Source organism: Hippichthys cyanospilos, chromosome 1, assembly GCF_059441005.1.
Source record: "Hippichthys cyanospilos isolate Australia breed blue-spotted pipefish chromosome 1, RoL_Hcya_1.0, whole genome shotgun sequence".
Classification (NCBI taxonomy): domain Eukaryota; kingdom Metazoa; phylum Chordata; class Actinopteri; order Syngnathiformes; family Syngnathidae; genus Hippichthys; species Hippichthys cyanospilos.
In genome coordinates, this window is record NC_142369.1 from 23475381 (window position 1) to 23491223 (window position 15843).

A 15843-nucleotide genomic window follows, 5' to 3' on the forward strand; every position below is an offset into this window, starting at 1 on the left:
AGACAGCATGGAGTCAGCCTCTCCCTCTCTCTCTTGCTCACGCTCCTCTCTCTCTCTCTCTCTCTCTCTCTCTCTCTCTCGCTCTCTCTCTCTCTCTCTCTCTCTCTCTCTCTCTCTCTCTCTCTCTCCCTCCCTTCCTCCCTCAACCTCTCTCGCTTTCTCTCCGGCACTATCTCTCTGGAGATTCAATTTAAAGGGCCCCTGTACTCAACATAATATCATCAGGCATGTGTGATGTCATGTTGACGTAATCACAAAAAAATGGTTAAACACCTCAGGAGACTAACATTCTATTTATTATTAAATGAAAAAAGGATCATGATTTATGCCATTTTTATGAGGAAAAAAAGTACTCAATTGTATTGTATACCAGTATAACTATTTAACAATTACACCAGAATAATGCCATGTGTTTTTAAGTATATTGTAATCATAATAATCAACAAAAAGTTAAAATAGTCCAAGAATAATATTTACATTTTAAAATAATTCATTACTACGATCAACAATATTGGAGAGGAAACGTTCTGATTTATAATTTACATAATACTTTTTGGGTGGCTCGGTGGCGGAGTGAATAGCGCATCCGCCTCACAGTTAAAGGGACCCGAATTCAAATCCACCTCGCGCCGGCCCCCCTGTGTGGAGTTTGCATGTTCTCCCTGAGCCTGCGTGGGTTCTCATCGGGCACTCCGACTTCCTCCCACACATCCTAAAACATGCATGGCAGGTATTGGACATACATTGGACATGTATGTTTGTCTCTGTATGCCCTGCGATTGGCTGTCAACCAGTTCAGGGAGTCCCCCGCCTACCGCCCAAAGTCAGCTGGAACAGGCACGAGCAAGCCTGCGACCCTTGTGAGGAAAAGTGGCTCTAGAAAATGGATGATAGATGAATAGATGGATTATACTTGTACAACTCATGAAAAGATGAAAATATTGTATTTTCTGACAATATATATTTAATGATTATTGCTGAAGGGGAGAATGTGTTATCGAAATGTATGTTTATTGTATCGCGATGAAATGGTCCCGTTTTATTTGGGTGAGAATCAGGATTATTCATCAGATTTTTAATAAACTGTCTTTTCAATGTCGGTAGATTGAAACAGTTACATTTCAGCTTTTGTGGCATATGGTATCATTTTAAAAGTTGCTTTGAAATTTATTTGTGATAAGTAAAGAAATACGCTGTGTAAAGACTGTTTTATAAGCATCTTTTTAATAATTGTGACACTGTCCCTTTAATTGTCAAACGTAATGACGTAAGGTTTGCGTGATGACGTTTCATAAACTAATCTTTGCGACAGCAGGTGCTTGTCTGCATGCCGGTAGATAGCGCTCGCTTCCCTACTCGTTTGTTAATCATTATACTCAATAATGGGTTCGTTCGACATTGGCCTTATTTAGTTGCAGGCAGCTCGTGGGTTCAGTTCGCTCACTGAAGCTGTAAATGGTTGTGCCCTGCGAGTGTCGGTACATATTTGTATTACATAATGATTTAACGATAAGTCAACATACACCAGGACTATTAAAAGGTGCGGCTTGAGTATCCGCTTTTGTTTCAGCAGGATGATCTACGTTCTCATGGGAGTGTCAGGTTGTGGCAAGTATGTTTGTCATTGATGGCAACACCGTAGGTATACGTACTTGGTAAAAAAAATAAAATAAAAATAATGAGTGTGTAACAGCACTCGTTTACATAAAGTGATTTGTAGAGTAACAGACAAATCCTTTATCAACTGTGGAACAAATGTTAAAAAACTGGTAAAAACATTTCGCCTGATTTGCATTTTATCTTCTCGCATTTTTCTGTGGTCAAAAACCAAAGTGCGGAACTTTTTGGTTCTCAAACGTTTGCTGAACTGACGTCTCCCATCATAAACTGGCAGCAGTTTCAACCACCTAAATGTAGTGGAGTTTTAGAGGATTAAACAGTAGTACATTGCTATTAAAGGAAAAGACAAGTGCAACATTTTCATTGAAAATGGCGGCTCCATTTCTTAAAACATGAAATTCTGATTAACATTGCATTTATGGAATATCAATCGATATCGTCCACCTCATGCAGTGGCCATCTTGCCACTTGCTGGAGTGGAGACTGAAAATGAAATCACAGTGCTCAGGATTCAGACTGCAGACATCACATGATTGAACCTAGGATACAGATGACTCACGATTGGTCGTTAGCAGAGCCCTTAGGCAATGTGACGTCATTTTCAGTTGATAGCAAGTAACAAAACGGCCGCCCACTGAAATGTATACAAAATCGTATCTCACAAATGCAAAATAAAGCAGAATACAATGTTTAGACCAGTGGCGGCGCAAAAAAACATTATTGTAAAGCAAAAATTTCACTTGACTTCCCCTTTAACGTCTGTGTTATGTTTTCTATGCAGAAGCTCTTTGGGGGAGTTCCTATCAGAGAAGGTGATTAAACCCATCACTTCAGTGCTTAATCTCAGATGATATTTGACCACATCATCTCTTGAACTTGTGCGTTTCCATATCAGCTGGGGTGGCCACTGCATGAAGGCGACAGCTTCCACCCTGTGGAGAATGTGGAGAAAATGGCTAGAGGAGAAGCACTCACCGACCAGGTCAGTTGGCTTTTTTTAAGAATGATGTTCAGTTTGGAAATTGACATGAGTTGTTGATTTAGGACAGACACAGACACGCACGCTTCTGTCGCACCGGTGTCTTGAAGAGCACCTTGAACCAGCACTGTGCTACTCTGGCTCTATTCCTCAAAAAAACCTAGTAAATGATCGAACAATTTGTAGGAACAAGTTGTGGATGAGAGTCAAGCTTTCATGTGTCATTATCACACTTGGCTGCAGACCACACGCTGAGCATGCTTTTAGGTGGACCTGGAACAAAATGTGTTTTATCTTTTTTTACTGACCACATAAAAACCATATGACTCCAATTAAGACTGTTGAAACACACTGCATCCTGAGCTTGTATCATTTGGAATTTGAGTCCTCTGTTCAGTTGCCATTGTCGGACCAACACCGAGTTCTGCGCTTTTGCCTATTTGTGCGTATGTGTGTGTTTGCGTCTGTCTGTCTTAATATGACATTTTGTGTGTCTTTTTTTTTTTTTTTTTTTACAAATGTTGACTCCAGATCTGATTTGAGAGAAATATATATATTGCTCGAGACAAGTGTTTTAATGGTTTTCAATTTTCACACTGTAGCTTAATTGTGCGACGTTTGTAATATGATTAAATTGTAATCATATTACTGTGGTATTATTTGTTAATATTTAATAAATATTTATAATTTCAAAAATCAAATATGAACTATATAAAATGAAGTTAACTGCAAAGTTTTTTTTCTATTATTTACACCAGAGGTGTCCTAACCCGGTCCGTAATGACCTCTATCCTGCATGTTTTTGATGTTTCCGTTCTCCAAAGCACATGCTTCAAATGATGATTGTTATCAGGCTTCTGCTGAGCTTGCTGGTGAGCTCATCATTTGAATCAGGTGTGTCAGGAAGGAAACCTGTAAAGCATGCAGGACAGCGGCCTTTGAGTACCGGGTTTAGACACCTCTGATTTACATTACAACATTGAAACCGTTAACTGTTGTTGATAAAAAGTAATACTTATAACTAAAGCATCTTTCAAGTACCACAAGGATGCAGTTATTATTTTAATTTTTTGTTTTAAAGATAAGCAAGAATTCATAGAAAATGGGCTTTGGTTGCACAGTATTATGCCAATATTAAATAAATCATGATGTTTTCACTAATCTCTTCAGGATAGGTTTCCTTGGCTTCTGAGACTACATGACATCATTAAAAGGTATGACTTAAATGGGGCACACACACACACACACTTACATAAAATGATGATAGGCTGGGGCTTTACTAATCAAAAGCATGAAATTGTCATAGAAAGATCAAAACCATTTTGAGTTTTTTTTTTTGGAGGGGTGGAATTAACTAGAGAGAGAGGTTGAGGAATAGTGCAAGTTTCTGAAAGTGTGCCACCATATCGCCTGCAACTTCAAAGATTTGTAGTTGGGTCATCTTCCCTCCTTTTCCCGTCCTGCTCATCGCTCAATTTTTTTCCACCCCTGGGTCTGAATAACAGAATGTTTATGCATACAAACTAAGCAAAACTGCCACAGAAATAATTTTGTATGAAGGTTTGATTAATCAAATGTGGGACAATGCTGTGGTATTTACAAGGCAGCTTGGTTATCCTGAATCGGTGGTCTCTTCTTTCCCTCGAACAACGATTTCAGTTTCCTTGCCTCGTTGGGGGCCCTGATTGTCAACTGTGAAGCCCTTTTGAGTCTTTTTTTTTTTTTTTTCAGTTTTAAAGTCAGTACAAATAAACTTGCCTTGATGAATACTTATGCGTATAAATAACTATGAGTGTGGTTATTGTGCTGGGGGGGGTGCAACGGAAAAATGTGTCAATTTTTTTTCATACAGACATTTTGAACTGCCAAGAAAATAAAAGATTGCAAAAATATCATTGATTCAGTAGTTCCGTTTGCCAGCCAATCACAGGAAGGAGTCATGCCACATGACAACAGTGTTTTCAAGTATGCAGCCGATCTGGGTCATTTCAGCACAAAATTGGAAGTGGTCGTGTTGCACGTGTCCTGTCCAGAATTTTAAATGCAATGTTATGCATAATTAGCCCATGCATGCTATTGATGCACACACTCAGTAAGAGTAAAATCAAATCAAACATGATTTTTAGCCAGTTGCTGCCGCCTCCTAATTTTGCTTTTATGTTACTCAGTAACATTTGTTTTCCTCTTCCACTAAAACTTTTAATTCCAACACCTCAAACTTCATTTCGCGCTTCTGTGCTCTCCCAAGTTTCTTTGGTGAAATCCATCAGTATGTGCACAACCCCCTTTGAAATACACTACGGCAGTCTTCACCACTTTTACACCTCTTGCAAACTGCAGCCTTCCTGGATGAGTACACATGCAATTTGGAATCCCATACTTCTGATTTCTGGCCTTTCAAAAAGCTATTTGTGAGGTTAGAAAAGGGCTTCTGTATTAAAGGGTGTTGAAAAGCTACTATTACAAGCTAAGTGTTAGATTTAGATATTTTATTCATCCTTCGCGGGAAATTAAGATTGTTAGAGCAGCAGCATGTCTTTCAGTCTTACCTTCATACATTCAACACACTTAAGAGACATCACACCTCCAGTGCATGAAGTGGGTGACTGTCAATGTTCATGATATTTTTCATTTTTCTTAGCATTCAATTGTTGTTTGTGTTCCTATATGATAGCACCAGTTTGAGAGTTAACACTATTAACGGAAGAGTAAAACTCAAATAGGACACTGCCAGCTTTACATAATAACATTACAACGGGAAAACTCTTTTTATAACGCTTCAAATGAATGAATGAAATCGAGTCATACAATTCGGGCAAAATTTTTAAAATGTATGTCCTCCATTACAGAGAAAGATGTTCCAGCTCTGATGCGCTGGTGTCCTGCTCCGCCCTCAAGCGCCTGTACAGACTCATCCTCCTCCACGGCTCCAAAGCCCTCCCTTCCTCCACCGCCACCTCTCCACCTTCACTCCCCCACTCCCTTTCTGATGTCTTCTTTCTCTTCCTGCACGGAGACTACGAAGTCATCCGCCAGAGGATGGTGAGCCGCAGAGGACATTTCATGAAGGCAGACCTTCTGAAATCCCAGTTTGATATCCTCGAGCTCCCCGTGGATGAGCAGGAGAACGTTGTATATCTGGATGTTAGCAGGAGCATCCCTGACATGGCTGGAGAGGTGGAGAAGCACCTCAGTGGCCTCAAGTCTCCAAGGTAAAAATGGAAGAGCCATCAAAATGGTTCTCACTACTGTGGATGTGACTTCTACCTAAACTTGTGATCAACTTCTTTTTATTCAGACATACACTCACTCTTGACAAACTTCCACTTGGCAACCATGTCGTGTTTTGTGATTTGTGTTCCAGCTTCATTCCAAATTACGGGGGAAACAAATCCCTAAGGGCACATTTATATCTCTCGCACCCAGACACTTGACACACACGCACACTCACAATCCTGATGATCAAGCACACACATAATCCTGAAGGTCACAGTGTACTCTCTTCATACCAAGTGGGTCACATGCACACATCACTATATGATGTTTCCCATTATAATTTTTTAGATTCCATTAAGTGTAAAAAAATAAAATACACAATTTCCTATACCATATTACCTGCACCATATTTTCCAGACTATAAGCAGCACCAGTATATAAGGTGCAGCAGCAAAAATTGAGGGAAAAAAAAAAAAAAACACATCTTTTGTCATGGATAAGACGCACTGGATTACAGTGTCATAACATCAAATGTTAATGCTAAAAGATGGTAATTTATGATTTTTTTTCTGATTGTCTACCCATAGCAACATCCTCCCTTTAACACTGAACATGCCTGCATGTTTAGTCCCAACATTATACTTATAGAAAATGAATGGATGGATATTTTCAACATATCACCAACAGAATACTGCAGAGTTAAATACTGTAGCTATTCAACCTCTAAATCAATACATCCATAGCATCTTCTTCTGTCCCCCGTTGTTTAATTGATAGATTATTTTAGTGAACATTGCACACACTGCACATAAATAATGTATACAATCATTAATTTATAAATAAAATCCTATATGCTGTATACCGTGTATTGAATTTATACGTCACAAACTTTTACACAAGATCGTATTCAATTTAGACATTTTTAACAATATATTTGAAAACTCTTTGTGAGCACAGCCATTGATTTACATCTTTTCAGTTTTATTTCATAGTTGTTCCATAAACTGGCTCCTTGAACAGATACACACATTTGCTTGACCGGTGGAAAAAAAACACAGATTAGCCGCACTGGACTATAAGCCGCAGGGCTCAAATCATGAGGAAAAAGTCGCGGCTTATGGTCCGAAAAATACGGTATTTGTAATGAAAATTAAACAGATGCGCTCTAATGTTTTCTTTAGCGCATGACAAGGTAGAATGAGATTGATCTAGTAAATCAACTGTTCACTCATTAGCTTAACTGGTTGCTAGTAATTAAATTATGCACTGTAAATATGATATGCAACGCCATCCATTAAGAACTTGGCACTGATATACAGTATAATACTACAACCTATTACATCAAAATGCATGCATTGTACATTACATGTCACAGTTAGTCATTGCAGTGGTTCTCAACTAGAAGTTCCATGTTATGGAAATACCCAACTCTTTAAGTACCACCATCAGACCAACATTAAAATTCAGTGACATAGTAGGCTTGTTCATCAAATCTTTTATTCGCAAAATATTACTTAACATTATAAACTATGATAGGGTGACTATAACAATTAGTTGTGTTAAAAAAATTACTTATTAGAATGTACCTCATTGAATTAAACAAAAAAGAAAAATACAGCTGAACAGTTCTTAGGGCGTGACTAGAAGAAGCCTGTGCACTACCATTGATACACATACTATACACCAAGGGTCATCAACCTTTTTGAAAGTGAAAGCTACTTCTCTGGTACTGACTAATACAAAGGGCACCCATTAATGTGCAGACACCGATCATGTTAATGAATCCTCACATTAATTAAGGAACAGTTACAGTAAATTTGTAAATCAAGTAAAATATGTTATCTACATGGAATATATTTATAATTGTTTGTAACATTCCTAGAAAATCACACTGTTCTATCACTTGTGAGCCATTTGCAGAGCAGGCCTATGGGCTACTCATTTGAGCCTCGTGGGCAATCTGGTGCCCGGGGGCACCACATTGGTGACCCCTGCTATACACCACATGCACCAGGACTAAATCAAAATCCACTCATTATGTCACACATTCCTGAAGTTGCGTTATTTACTTAATAGCTTGAGCTAAGATGAATAAAACCCGTTTGAATACTCCCACCACAGAAAGACAACATTTATACTGCCTCATGTCACGTGTGACAGTGTTGTAACTACTTGTACAAATGCATCCTTGAAGAAATACTTTGCGATTCACTTGGCTGCTGGCAGGCAGGTTTGTTCAATGGTTAATCTGCATAAAATCTGATCTGAGGGAGAAACGTCACTTGCTTCAAACTGCTCATCATTGTTTTCTTACACAGTAAGTCTTAATGAGAAGAACAATGGCACGACTACCTACAGGAGCTGTTCCTTTTTTGACCTGTGGAGAATATCTCATTTCTAAAATAATCTAAGTACCTGTAGAAGACTTCAGTAAAAAGAACAAAAAATGAGTGGCTTAAGGTTGTTATCTTATTATTATTTATGTTAAAGTACACTATGCAACGTACACATAAATGTTTAGATACAATAAAAAAAAAACTGAGAAAAAGTAAGAATACATACGTATCAACATTGAATTCAATATATGAATAAAATAATACTAATGTAACTAAACAACAATGTTCACAATAATATATTTGAAAACAACGGACAAATACAAAACAACAAACTGCGTAGAAAGTGATTAACACATCATGAAAAAATACTCCAAATAAAGTTACATAGTTTGTGTTGATTAATAAACGTCATAATGAATGCTATTAAAACTGGGTCAAAAAATATGACAGTACTTCATGTTTGAGTTAAGGTCATCTTATAAAGTTAAAGTTTGCATGGCTTTGTGGTCGTCTCCCAAAAGCAGAGGCTATAGGTTCGTTTCCCAAACATCGTGACCATAACTATGAGAAAGGGACTGTACCCCCAATTGACCCCGGTGCTGCCTCAACAGTAGGCAAATAAGTATTCAATGTAAAGCGCCAAATAAGTGAAAAGCCAATAAGAACATAATTTCATTCATCACATCAAATTGTTCAACTGTTAGTGCCCAATTTACTCCGAGTCTTGTGGTAACTGCAGACATGCCAAAAAGCGAACATTTAGTTTTAGGCGCTGCTGTGTTTCCGTACCGAAACCACCTAGCAGCTAGCAAAGAAGAGCTAACCCTTTTGCTTCTAACAGGTGAAAGTAACACTTGGGTAACTTTTATAAACGTTGCCACTCTTCGACCTAAGTGACCGATCGTTTTGATAAAACGGCGTACGTGCCTTCTAGCCTCGTGGACTGTCGCGTGTCGTCCTGTGTTTACTTGTAGGAGCCTTAAAAGGGGGCAAAAGAAGCCGGCTGTAGCTTTAGTGGAAGCGAAAATGCTATGCGCGGCTAGTCGCTAATTGCATTTTCGCCTTTTGCCCTTGAAACAACCAGGATTTCACGTCAAAGCTAAATAAGAGCACTAACAGCAATAGATTGCATTCCTCACCGAATTGTTCCTTCTCTCCTCGGCAGGATCGGGCTTCCTCCATGGCGTCGTCGACAACCATCATGGTCCCCACCACCGCCTCTCGTTTCGCCCTGCTTCAGATCGACTCGGACTCCGACTCGGACACTTCTGAGGTCGGGAAGACCGCCAGCAAAGCTAGCTCCGGGAAGCAGCGCCAGGAAAAGTCCGGAGGAGGCAAAGCGCCCCAGGGCAACGACAAGAAAAAGGACAAGAGAAAGAAAAAGAAGGAGCAGCAGCAAAGTGAAGCCAACGAGGTGAGAACGCGCTCCCAGCTGTTTGAATTTGTCTCTTTCACGGAGACTCCACACAGGAAAGCTGGGGCTTAATATTCACACATCGAACCTTAGAAGTGTGAGGTACACACGAGAACCACTAGACCAGCCTGCTACACGTGGTCAAATTCAAAACTACTCACTCTCAGGAAGAGCTTGTTATTTGTCAGCCTTGCTGCCAGTGCTGTTCGTGACATTGCATTCCCCAAACTATTCATTATAGGGACGAAATGGACTTGTAGTTTATTTGGTCAATTGCTGTAGCTGCAATTTTGAAGGGCTAGATAAAAGAAGTCTCCAAAGTCACAGCTCTTTCATGTATAGTTTTAGAGCAATTAAAAGTCCACGTTTTACAGCCATCCACTTTTGGGTTAGAAGTTTGTGAAATCCCCCCTTTATCACCCCCGAGGTCGCCTTGTACACTTTGAAAACCACAGGTGTCAAAGGGCCCGGAGGTCAAATGTTTTTCACTACATTTTCTGATTGCCAATCTTCTTGCAGCATGGATTTGCCCTTTTCATTTGGGTGGAAAATCACTGCACTGGAATTGGCTATTTATGTGGCATTTTGTACTATGATGCATTAAAAGCTCAAGACAAACATGCCCAGTTAAACATGGAGTTAATTTTTTTCACTTATGTGATCAATTACTTAATGTGCCAAAGTCTTTCCTTCACTAAAAATTATTAATATACTTTTTAATTATACAGTACATTTTTAGACGCTCTTTAGCCAACATTTGAAATAATTAAAAAAAACTCCCAAATAAATATCATGTCTTTGAGATTGAATGAGTTAAAAAAAAAAAAAAAAACTAAAAATGTCTATGAGATCGAATCTGAGTTAAGCTGGTGAACACAGCATTTTGAGGTCAGCTTCCTCCAGCAACTCCTATCCAGCACATTGCGCAATGTGTCCATTTCAGCTCCGCAGTTTGGCCTTCAAGAAAATCCCGCAGAAGTCCCAGGGGCCGCCGCCCTGCATGACGCTTTCGGGAATAGCCACCGAGCTCCTCAGCGCGGCCCCGGCGGGCCACGGCGCTACTCCATCGTCCCAGCAGTGCTGGCAGCAATGGAAACAGAGGGACGAGCAGGTAAGAGGGGATCACGCCAAGGTCCGTGCATTTGTGTGTGTGTGTGTGTGTGTGTGTGTGTGTGGAGCATGTCTACAAAATTCTCGTTGTTCTCACTGCAGATGACATCCGAGATGTACGAAGCAGACTTAGAGAAGGCCTTGATCTTAAGCAAACTGGAGTATGAACAAAACAAACAGGTACTTCCAACAAGCATACACATAAAAATTCTGTGACTCAGCAGTCTTAAGAAATCATGAAAATCAACTACCGTGTTTTCTACACTATAAGGCGAATCTAAACGCCTTCAATTTTTCCAACGCTGACAGTGCACTTTATAATCTGGTGAACTTTATACAGTGCAAAAACCATGACTTTTCGTTTTGGGGGGGACAAAAAAAAAATCAATACATCGCCATGTAAGTTCTTCAGTTGTTAGCTCTGTATTTCAGTTATAAATGTACTATTCAGAGTTAAAAACATTTTAAGACTCAGTTTTTGAAATTTTGATATGCTATATTTGCTCTGTGATTTATATGGGGACAAGGTGCAAAAACTGCACATTTTTTTGTACAAGAAAGTGATTTTATAAAATAAATCCAGAAGTGTTTTTAAAACACAAAAACAATGTATTTTAAGTGTTTTGGTTGTAATTTGATTTAAAAGGTTTTATATTTGATTGATTCATCTTGGCATTGAGCTAAATGTAATCAAGAGGTAGGCGATTTTCATTTACTACGATTTCAATTGAGATTATATATGTGTGTATATATGTATATATCTATATATATATATATATATATATATATATATATATATATATATATATATATATATATATATATATATATTTGTATATGTAGCTTCTATTCTATGCGCCTTATAATATGCATATATATATATATATATATATATATATATATATATATATATATATATATTAGTGTGTGTGTATGTGGTGTGCCCTATATATGATAACAGTGAAAAGAGTTTTAAAATAGGCCATTCGTTGAAGGTGCGCTTTATAATCTGGTGTGCCTTATAGTGCGGAAAATACGGTGCAAAAAAAGATAGCCCCCTGTATGTTATTAAATAATAATGTTTTTAATTCTCAGCATGGGTGTAACGTTATTTGCAAATGCACAATTTGGCTGCGGTCCTTACCACGTCACTCTTTTCAGCAAGGAGTCAGCAGCAACCACGCGTCCTCTCCAAAGTCTCGCAAAGATGGCGGCAAGGAGAAAAAGAAGAAGAACGTGCAGGCCAAAGACAAAAAGACAGTATCCCTGCAGGACTTTCAGGCAGAAGGCAGCACAGGTCAGCCCAACTCCAAGATTAGACCAGCGAGTGCTTTTCCTGAGCATTACTGATGTACTGTTGCTCTTTGTAGAACACGGGAACCGGAAACGGGAGAAAGAGGTGAGCACCAAGCATAGGTTAGGCAATGCATGGCACCCGGGCCACGAAGGGCCCGTTATGTTAATGAATTCAGACCACGGGAAATTGACTTTTGGATTCATGTATTATTTGCAGCAAAACCTGTTTAAATGTTTTGAACTATGATTGAACTAATTTTACCCTTTAATTTATTTGACCTAACCTGTGCCTGGCCTTGCCCACCTGCCCATTTATCGTAGCTGACTCTTGAGCAACCTCCGCCTCATGCACTATCATAGATCAAACAGTATTCACATTTCAAAGTGTCTAGCTGACACAGCATGTTACTCGCACCCCAGCAGGAAACCACCAACACCGCTTTGGGACAGGGCCAGGAGGAACGTTTCTTTAACAAGCTGGAAGACGACGTCAACCGCATAATCCAGCGGGAGAAGAGGCGCAAGCAGTACAACGGCGGGCACAATGGCAACCCCTCCGCAGAACATGAACCGGTGAGCGTATACCCCCGCCCACCCCCCCAAAATAAAGTTTGAGATTATCCATATCTTTCATGTTCCAGACTTATGCCAACTAGAATTAACACATCCTGGCAATGTTACCAAGGCGAAATATAATGGGAATTTGACATTATTAGTCTACCCGTGGTGCTCAGAAGGAAAAACCTAAATGTTTTTTCAATAAAAGCTGCATTCAAATGTTTTTGTCGTTTTGCTAGAATGGAAAGAAAGACGACTGCCAACGAGGTCGCGTCACATCTCCGCCCTCTCGTGCCAAGTATGACTGCGCATGTTGTCTGCAATTAATCCCATAAAATTGTTTTAAGATTGCTTTAACACAACCGGCGAAAACCAAAAAAACATGATTGGATGCGGTTTTTAATGATAAAACATAGATTTTTTTTCTTCTGAGCGCCACAGGTGCCCTTTGTATACAGATCTCCATCAAAAGTCAAATTGCTCGGTTGCTAAATGCTTTTCGTTTTTCCTATTTATGAAAAGTGTCTGTGAACGATCCACTACTCCTTGGATGTCGAAATACAAGCTCTGGACAAATAGAAGTAGTACAAGCAAAAAGGTATAAGACAAATCCATACTGAAGTGCCCGTTGCTATAGGACCCTCGCGCCGAGCAGCTGAAGTACGAGCTGGAGAAGAAGGACCAGGAGATCCGTGAGCTGAAGAAGACCATCTCACAGTGGGAGGTGGGACACAACCCCAGTGCCTCGCCTCGTATTAAGAGACGCGCTGACAACTGGCACTGTGTGTTGCAGGTCAAATACAAGGAGGTGAAACACAGAAACGGGCAGCTTCTCAAGATGCTTCAGCAAGGAGAAAGTCAGTGTTTGTAGATGGTGGAATCGACTCGTTGGGGTCGCAGTGCAGCTTCTAGCAACACAGTTGGATTGTTTTTGAATAGGTTTTGATGACCGTAGTTTGTGTGCGTGTGTCTGTGTGTAGTGAAAGACAAAGCCGAAATCTTGACGCAAGTGGAGGAGCTGCTGCATATCAAAGAAGAGCTATCGTCACAGGTATTTTCTCGATTTATACGCCTTGTGTAACTAAGGTCAAAACTTGTTGTGTGTTATAACAAGAATTGCAAAAATAAAAATGAGAAAATGCAGCATTTTTTTATTGAAGCAGCCTGCCCCCGCTAGTGAATTATCCCAGATGAGCTGCAAGCAACATGAAATCGAGAAGCACATTTTCTCAAATTAACGTTCTTACAGGTTACTGGTAATTAACGCTATGGCAATTATGTCAATACAAGTTAGGCCATTTTGGACAAAGTGAAGTGGCTATTGTCCACCAGAATTTTTTTGTGTGTGTGTGTGTGTGTGTGTGCGCGCGCACGCTACCTTGTGGGAAACTATCAAACTTCGCTTGATAGGCTTTTTAATCTGGGTGCTGAGTTATATTCTTTTGTACTGTACATAGGAAATATTTGCCATGTTACTCTGTCCTAGTCGAATTGAATTATTCCCAATGAAACCTCCTAATTATGTTCGTTTTGTTTAGGTGACCTTACTGCACGCTGCTCTGGAACAAGAACGATCCAAAGTCAAATGTCTGCAGTCTGAACAGCCCAAACACCAGGTAACTTTTTTTTAACATTTACACTCTAGTTTAAAACTCAAAACTCTAGTAAAAAAAAAAAAATCAAAACTGTGATTCTGCCATTCAAGTTTTCACAAAACAAAATGGCCAAAATGTTGACATGACTACATAGCATCATTTGAACATTAATAGCATGCTACAGGGAAGGTAACCACTGAGAAGTGAAACAAAACTGCACACCGACTGATGATTGCGTTTGATGATTGCGTTGCACTAAGGAAGTGACAACTGACACTCAAGTCTCATGTTTGCATCAAGAAAAAGTTAACAGTTAATGATGGTGATCTGTTTTGTGCCCGGGAGGCGAGTTTTGCAGCTTCCATTCTGGACACGTATCATACAGTTGAATTCATAAAGATGGGGCTGCAACGCGTCATTGACTTCATTTGTGATTATAGCGTATAGTTAAAGGTTTGGAGGGAAACGATATATTAAAAAAAAAAAAAGTACGATAAATACATTGCTTTATTTTGTTCTTCTATTTTTCAACTTTTTATACATGTGGTGGTTTAAAATGTGACAATCATTTGCTATGTGTTGTCAGGGTAACAAAAGAGGGAAGAAAAATTCTGAGGCGGAACTCTGATGGTGTCTCTTGAAGTCTCAACATGTTGGCAAAACACCTTCTTGTGTTCTTTTTTATTTTGGACTGTCAGCATGTGGTGATGCATGCTTCTCTCGCGCGCGCACACACACACACACACACACAATTGTATCAGTGCTGCCCTTTACAGTCGCAAGTGCATAGCAACAGGCTAGCCTGTTCGTTGAAAATGCCAAAATGTGTGACTGATTTGGGAGTTGAGAATTGTTTCGAGTTGGTCCACCGTTAAGTCATTAAAATACTTTTTCAGTGAAAATGTGTTGCTTTCATGATATACAATCTATTTTAATTATATTTATTAACAATACTTTACAACTGCAGATGGAGCCAGTGGGGGGGAAGGATTCCCCCCCCCCCCAATAATCTTTATTTTTTTGTATTCAAAATAGTAGCCTTGTGCGTTTATTTTGTATTTGAAATTAGGGCTCGGTATTTCATATTATATTGTATATTGTTTTTGTTTTGTTTTTTGTGCCTGGGGAAAAAGCCTGAATTTAGTTAATTTTATACTAACATAATACTTTAAAAGAGGTCAACGTGACCATGAAAAAATCAAACTTGACAAAATCAAGATGAAATAAATGCCTTTTAAATGTGCATAGCAGGGCTGAGCGACAGGGCTTTAAAATGGAAAGTTAACCCGCAGTATCAATATGTGTCAAATATGTTTTTTAGACATTCAAAACAAGAAAAACTACCCATTGATTACTTTGATGTACAATTGCAATATGCAAAGTTGCTCCTTCAGCAATGAGAACCAAAGCAGTAATAATGGTGCGTTACATTAACCTTCACTTTCATTGAATGCTCATGCAATCTAAATGGAAGGAAGTCCTACTCTCTTGTCCACCCGTTTTAGGACCATGTAGGCACATCATTAATTGCCAGTGGCCTATTCATTTTTTACTTGCCTGATCGTAACGTGACGAGTGCATTGCAGACGGCAGAACGTGGCTAATACAGGTGACTGGGAAATGATTTACTTGTGTCTCCACCTAGAGGTGTTAAGTTAGTTTAGCTTTCAACTTACACGTTTTATGTGAGCTTAGTGTGCAATTTTCAAACTTCAATTT

The 15843-nt window shown here is 39.3% G+C and overlaps 3 protein-coding genes across 6 annotated transcripts in view; 2 read left to right on the forward strand and 1 right to left on the reverse strand.

Moving 5' to 3' along the window:
* The window catches only part of frmd3 (FERM domain containing 3), a 66044-nt gene extending 56407 nt beyond the window's left edge, over positions 1-9637 (reverse strand). The window contains exon 1 of the mRNA XM_088433656.1: positions 9291-9637. The gene's annotated coding sequence lies outside the window, so the exon portion shown is untranslated. The remainder of the gene's footprint in view (positions 1-9290) is intronic.
* LOC148429714 (gluconokinase-like) lies at positions 1278-6674 on the forward strand. The gene is made up of 6 exons (XM_088434107.1): positions 1278-1478; positions 1571-1612; positions 2402-2432; positions 2516-2602; positions 3770-3813; positions 5449-6674. Exons 1-6 carry the CDS (start codon positions 1456-1458, stop codon positions 5813-5815), a joined length of 594 nt encoding a protein of 197 aa, XP_088290233.1. The 5' UTR covers positions 1278-1455; the 3' UTR covers positions 5816-6674.
* gkap1 (G kinase anchoring protein 1) lies at positions 5682-15026 on the forward strand. Of its 4 annotated transcripts, none has more exons than XM_088433937.1 (12): positions 5682-5811; positions 9317-9565; positions 10509-10676; positions 10778-10855; positions 11837-11972; positions 12046-12074; positions 12392-12544; positions 13167-13253; positions 13323-13386; positions 13510-13580; positions 14068-14145; positions 14711-15026. In XM_088433937.1, the coding sequence occupies exons 2-12, from the start codon at positions 9332-9334 to the stop codon at positions 14750-14752; spliced, it is 1140 nt and encodes a 379-aa protein (XP_088290063.1). In that variant the 5' UTR covers positions 5682-5811; positions 9317-9331; the 3' UTR covers positions 14753-15026. The 4 variants fall into 4 exon arrangements, with proteins under 4 accessions (XP_088290063.1, XP_088289898.1, XP_088290151.1 ...); XM_088433772.1 differs by lacking the exon at positions 5682-5811 and adding an exon at positions 8880-8992; XM_088434025.1 differs by lacking the exon at positions 5682-5811 and adding an exon at positions 8880-8992 and having other exon boundaries at positions 12395-12544.
* Positions 15027-15843: the final 817 nt, after the last annotated feature.

What these genes read in the sequence shown, in the direction of transcription:
- LOC148429714 (XM_088434107.1), top strand. Translation starts at nt 1,456, where the DNA reads ATGGTTGTGCCCTGCGAGTGTCG. An exon ending in GTTGTGCCCTGCGAGTGTCG is followed by an intron (nt 1,479 to 1,570) that starts GTACATATTTGT and finishes CTTTTGTTTCAG; the next exon opens with CAGGATGATCTACGTTCTCA. An exon ending in CTACATGACATCATTAAAAG is followed by an intron (nt 3,814 to 5,448) that starts GTATGACTTAAA and finishes CCTCCATTACAG; the next exon opens with AGAAAGATGTTCCAGCTCTG.
- gkap1 (XM_088433937.1), top strand. Translation starts at nt 9,332, where the DNA reads ATGGCGTCGTCGACAACCATCATGGTCCCCACCACCGCCTCTCGTTTC. An exon ending in AGCAAAGTGAAGCCAACGAG is followed by an intron (nt 9,566 to 10,508) that starts GTGAGAACGCGC and finishes TGTCCATTTCAG; the next exon opens with CTCCGCAGTTTGGCCTTCAA. An exon ending in GGAAACAGAGGGACGAGCAG is followed by an intron (nt 10,677 to 10,777) that starts GTAAGAGGGGAT and finishes TTCTCACTGCAG; the next exon opens with ATGACATCCGAGATGTACGA.